Below are 6,101 nucleotides of genomic sequence, written 5' to 3'. Positions count from 1 at the left end.
AACCGTTTCTTGTCGTCCATTGTCGTTCGTTGACGTTTCGTTGACGTTTCGTTGTCGTTCGTTGACGTTTCGTTAACGTTTCGTCGTCGTTTCGTTGTCGTTCGTTGACGTTTCTAATCTAGCGATATTCGCACGCCGAAGCTCGTTTACCACGATCTGTAACGCTCGCACGTCTTTCTCTAACGCTGCAAGCTTCTCGTCTAACTCTTTCAGTTGATTTCTCAACGTTTTAACGCATTGATCCACGTACAGTTTGTTGATGGCGTCGGTATCAGCCACAGGTTGCGCTACACGACGAATCTTGCGCGACCTCGCGTCAAAGTCCGTAACGGTGCGACACAGAGCGTTATCGCGCACGAAATTTCTCATTACTCCGTTCCATCGACGATACGAAATGGCATTCGTCGCGTCTTTGCTCTGCTCGGACATTCCAAATTTGTTGATGCGCATCATCGATGCGAGAGACGTCGGTCGATCGATTGATTAGTTTTGCCGAGATACCGCTTAATTTATAATAATACCGGCTTCGCGAAGTTCCTCGATGATCGATAGGATCTCGTTGTCGTGGCCGTTGTGGCCCGCTTGGTGCGAAGCGTCGAGCAATCGTAAACGATCCACCAACTCGTTGGGATCGTCCCAGTGCACGTAATCGATCTTGTTATCGGTTAGCGTCATCGCGCGAAGCGCGAATAATCCCTTTCCAGATTTTGTTTTTTTGGATTCGATCGGTATCAGCTTTGCGATTATTTCTTTGTACTTGTATCCCCTGTTGCCCATTAATCGACCCTGCGCATCGTGATTGCGTTTATGCGCGTTCGTCGTCAACAGCATACTCTTGTACGTTTGCTTGTCATCCTCCGTATAGATGACGTCATCGGGGACTTTTTTGAAGATTAACTCGTAAAGACCAGGTGTGCCGACGTATCGTACGCCGTCGATAATTATGTTATCCGCGTTGTCCACGTCAAAACGTTTATTACCGAACATCATTCCATCGTTGTCGAAATAAACACCGTACACGGTGTCAATACCGCTCTCTCGATCGCCGCTCAGGACAGGCCAGACGTACCTCCGACCCAGCGGACCTAACTGATCTCGCAGCGTTTCTCGGCCTTCCAGTGTTTGCAACTGATTTCGGACGGATGTCACGAGCGAGTCGTCCGTGGTTTCAAAAACATCCTCGTTCGCGAGTAATTCGGGCATCGTAGGTTGTACGGTTCTCATTGACGCTGATGGTGTAGAGGTTATCGGCGATACATCCAGTAGAGGGTCCGACCGTTTCGATTTATGCGGTGCTGGTGAGCGATCCGACCTGAAGTTGGATCGTTTTCTTTTTTGCGGTGTCGCATCATCTTTCTCGCGCTTCGGGATGGATAACGCTTCGATTCCCGCGTCGGTGTTACTCCCCGGCTCGTTCTTCACAGCGATCGAGCTAGAGTTGTCGACGATCTTTTGTAGCGGCTCGATGAGAGGTCTAAAGCGCCTGTCCAACACGATATCCTCATCGATCTTACCGGTCTTCAAAGCGCGATGTTTCTTGCGAATCGATTCGCTCGTTTTCACAATTGCCCTCGCAATCTTCTCGCGCTCGCGAATATCCTCGCTCTTATCGATCGCAGCCATCGCGGAAAAGCAAAAAAAAAAAAATGTCAATCTCTCTCTTATATTTCACCTCCGACGAAGTATCGGCAACGACTAATCGTTTTGCGGTATCGCGAACACGTTAAATCCTTTTCTGTATCGCCCATCGTTGAGCGAGCTGTCTTCATCTATCACTACGAATCCATACTTGCATTGCCAACAATCGCGACACAATGCGCAAAATTCATCGTACGGCATGTCGGTATTCACGTGATCGTTGTACACGTGTTTCAGGTTGGTACCATCCTGTTTGAACAGGATCAGCAGGTTCGCGTTGTCGCGTATCAGATGTTTAGGTATTCTCGCGTACGTCTGACAGAGATAAAAGCAGTCGACGCTCGAGTGCCGACCCATTGAGAAGTACTCTCTCACAGCATCTTGCTTATCACATGCTACGTCATCGAACACAAAGATCGAGTTTGGACGCGCCTCGCTCGGCGGAATGACGTCACTGTTGTTGGAGAACGTGAAGTAGCCGATTTCGTCGATCGATGTCAGCAAATTCTCCAGATATCGATATTTTGGTTGTTGCAACGACTTTGAGTACACGTACACGTTTTCGAAACGTACACCGTGCGGACTTTCCAGCAGGCTTATCAGAACGTTGGTTTTACCGCAATTCGAGGGACCGCAAACGATCGCGCGTATAGTAGTCGGTAGCATCGCGCCATGCTTGCGCATCTCCGCGTTGTCCCCCATCGATCGTAATCTGTCGTCGCAATTCGTCACGCGTATCGCCAAAGGTTGTCGCACGAATCTCATTTTTCACACTATCGACTGAGGAACGCTGGATCGAACGCCTATTTATAGGTGCGCGGAACCGCGAATCGCTCAGTAACGAAAATGTTCGTCCTACTGTCGAGACCTTCCGATATTTGCGATTTGAGCGCCGAACAGTTACAATTTGTGCCGAAAGTTGTTCTGTTGCGAATGTGCGGCGATCACATCCACTACCTGTGGGACAAGCTTCCGGAACATATAAAAGCGGATTTAGAGGTTCAACAATATCGACGCTGTTACGAACATTACAATCAACCGTGGCAGCGAACGCACATCGACGGTCCAGCACCGTTGATAAAAGATTGCGGCGAATGTCAACGAAAATAGGTACAGGCCTATTAAATCGTGCGATAAACGCCCTTCCTTTCGAGTTACATATCCCCGGCTATCAGTTTTGCGGTCCGGGCACTCATTTGGAAAAACGATTGGCGAGAGGTGATCGGGGTATAAATCCATTGGACGCGGCCTGTCGCGAGCACGATAGAGCGTATTCTCGGAACACCGATCTCACCGAGAGACACGCGGCTGACAGGATACTCGCCGAGAAAGCGCGAACTCGCATCGTCGCGAAAGATTCGACTCTCGGTGAGAGAGCCGCAGCTACAGCTGTTTGGGCAGCGATGAAAGCCAAGACAAAAATCGGCATGGGTATGAAAACGAAGACAAAGACGAAGATGAGGACTACGCGGAAAAGGTCGACGAAAAAGCGGATACTTCCGACAGCGAAACGAGGCGGTGTATTGCCGATTCTACCGATGTTGGGTGCGCTCGGATCCTTGATCGGCGGAGCGGCTGGCGTGGCCAAGGCGGTGAACGACAGCAAAGCCGCGCGCCGTCAGCTGGAGGAGCTGCAACGCCACGATCGCGCGATGGAAGGTCGCGGGCTTTATCTCGCTCCGTATAAATACGGACAGGGACTATATCTCGGCCCGTACAAACGTGGACAAGGAGTGGCAACGAAGAAAAAAAAAAAACGTCAAAAAGACGCTAAAAATGCCTATAGGTGTGACAACGAACATACAATTAGAACAATTGGCGAAACGTATGCGTATACCGTACTTTAGAGGGGTTTTCATGCGTGATTCGTTACCGATCGGTGGTATATATCGAAACAAAAGCGGTATCATGAATTTGGATAACGCCAAAGGACCGGGTACTCATTGGGTAGCGTACGCAAAGAGGGGAAATCGCGTTATATATTTCGACGGTTTTGGTAATCTTCGACCTCCGAATGAATTGGTGCGATATTTCGGATGGAATGTGACGAAGATCGAGTACAATCGCGCGTCCTTTCAATCTTACGATCAAAGCATCTGCGGACAATTGTGTCTGCGGTTTCTCCAAACGGTCGACGACAATCGGTGCGAACTTAAAGCCTGACAATGCGCCGTTAAGATTCAGTATTCGTTAAGCAGTTTTGTCGACATGTCTATGACATTCACGCTGACCGGGAAGAGTAGCGTCCTCGCGGCACACTACCATCCAGCCATAGATTTGAGCGATGGTGATTAACGCTCGTCACGAATTGATCTTAATACGATCGCGCAACGACAACAATTGCCTGATTGGAAATTTGGTGTTGGAGCCTGTGATCGACATATTCAAGATACAATGGCGAATGCCGCACGTCGTATTGAACGAGATTAACAAGTTATCGATGCTGCGCGCCTTGGAAAGCGGACAATACCTCAGTATGGGTTTTCGCTCGTGGGATCTGTACGAATTTCCGCTATTGCAGCGTACAACCAAACATTCGTGGCCCATTAAGACCGCGACTCAGCTGGAGAAGCCGCGATACGTTGTTTTCGTTCTGCAGACAGGTCGGAAGAACGTCATGTCCGAGGATACGAGTCGATTCGACGACTGCAAATTGACCAACGTGAAACTCTATCTGAACTCGGAATGTTATCCGTACGACGATATGAATCTGGATTTCGATAAAAACAGATGGTCGATTTTGTACGATACGTATCAACGTTTCTGCAAAAAGTATTACGGATACGAGTATCTCGAGCCGAGTCTCACCGTCACGCAATTTTTACGTAACGGTCCATTCGTGATCATCGATTGCTCTCGACAAAACGAATCGGTCAAAAGCGCAACCGTGGATGTGAGATTGGAATTCGAGTGTAAGGAGAACGTGCCGCCGAATACCACAGCGTACTGCCTCATCATACACGACCGCGTGATTCAGTACAACCCGTTGACCAATGTTGTGCGCAAAATCACCTAAGGGGAATGAGACGATATAAAATCTATAATACATCAGGATCAATCGCAGTCTTGTTCTCGACGTGTCGATATAAAAAAGAAAAACGTTATGTCTGTACCAACGTTCGTGGACCTACAAGGATTCTTCGTCGGGATGAAATTTGTCGTAAAGGAGGTGGCGGTGCTGAAAAAGGGGACCGTTCTGACGCATTACATTTTTACATACCCCCTACCATGGAATCTCCTCACGAAATCCGACAAATCCCGCGCTTCCTGGCTGATCGCGAATCACCATGGATTACGATGGGAAGACGGAAACGTGCCGTACAGCATGGCTAAACGCTTGATTACATCAGCCGTGCTTGGAACAGAAGAGGATGACGAGACATCGACTCTCGTGTACGTTAAGGGATGTCAGAAACGGGAATGGCTGGTGGATTTGCTCGAGAATCTTGCGAGAGAAAATTTAATCATCGAGACTTTGGATGCTGATTACGAAGATATTGAATCTTTAAATAATCTAGATGTTGCTAATACTATACGATGCGGAAAACATGTTAAGAATTGCGCATTACAGAATGTATTAAAAATATTTAACTGGTGGTCGCAATACCAAAAAAAATTGTAATATTTTTATAAATAAAATGTGTAAACGTATTTAATGTTTTTTTTTTATTTCTTATTCTCCCCACTCCTTTCCTCGCGAGTCGTTTCTAAGAATTCCTTTTAACGTTGGTCGTTTCCCCTTCCCACTCCTTTCCTCGCGAGTCGTTTCTAAGAATTCTTTTTAACGTTGGCCGTTTCCCCTTCTCCTAAATTTTCAGAACAATAATCTCCCATCGCATCATACGTTGACCGTTTCCCCTTCTCCTAAATTTTCAGAGCATTGATCTCCCACCACATCATACTTTTGAAACATAAGCGTCACGTATATTCGATTAATTTTTATACGATCAGTGTCGCATCAACCGCTAGTACCAACGGTTCACTTCTCATAACCGAGAGACAAAATGTACTCCGCTGAAGGAAGCACCAGCAACGGTTGCAAACGCGCGAATTACTACGTTCCACGAGACGAAATTAAACCGTGCAAGAAACCACGAGATGAAGTTAAGCCGTACAAGAAACCACTTGATTTGTAAGTATCACAAATGTTTTATATATTTTTATATATTTTTTCATATATGTTTTTTCCATGCTATTTCATATTTTTATATTTTTTCAGATGCGATAAACCACGTATTTTGGTACGCAGATTTGCTTTGACGCGCACTGCTTATAAATACTTGGATATCGGAATCAGCGTTGGAATAACATCTTACGTGGAACTGCATCTGGGCGATAACCGAGGCAACCGAATCGTTTTGTCTATCGATACATGGGAATCGCTAATGCTGAAACGAGCGGACATTGAACAACTTGTACAGACGCCTAATCATGCACCGATATGGATTAACGATTTAACAATT

At 46.9% G+C, this 6,101-nt stretch overlaps 2 protein-coding genes across 2 annotated transcripts; one reads left to right on the top strand and one right to left on the bottom strand.

Moving 5' to 3' along the window:
• Window positions 1–479: 479 nt before the first annotated feature.
• Window positions 480–1,663, bottom strand: LOC138943869 (uncharacterized). Its single transcript, XM_070314797.1, has one exon. The coding sequence runs from the start codon at window positions 1,621–1,623 to the stop codon at window positions 505–507; it is 1,119 nt and encodes a 372-aa protein (XP_070170898.1). The 5' UTR covers window positions 1,624–1,663; the 3' UTR covers window positions 480–504.
• Window positions 1,664–3,922: 2,259 nt separating this feature from the next.
• LOC138943868 (uncharacterized) lies at window positions 3,923–4,654 on the top strand. Its single transcript, XM_070314796.1, has one exon. The coding sequence runs from the start codon at window positions 3,923–3,925 to the stop codon at window positions 4,652–4,654; it is 732 nt and encodes a 243-aa protein (XP_070170897.1).
• The last annotated feature ends 1,447 nt before the right edge of the window (window positions 4,655–6,101 follow it).

This window comes from Polyergus mexicanus, unplaced genomic scaffold (genome assembly GCF_030449975.1).
Source record: "Polyergus mexicanus isolate NDT 795.1 unplaced genomic scaffold, iyPolMexi1.0 SCAF_49, whole genome shotgun sequence".
Classification (NCBI taxonomy): domain Eukaryota; kingdom Metazoa; phylum Arthropoda; class Insecta; order Hymenoptera; family Formicidae; genus Polyergus; species Polyergus mexicanus.
Note: the sequence above shows the minus strand (reverse complement) of the source record. Positions and strands in the feature narration are given on the sequence as shown.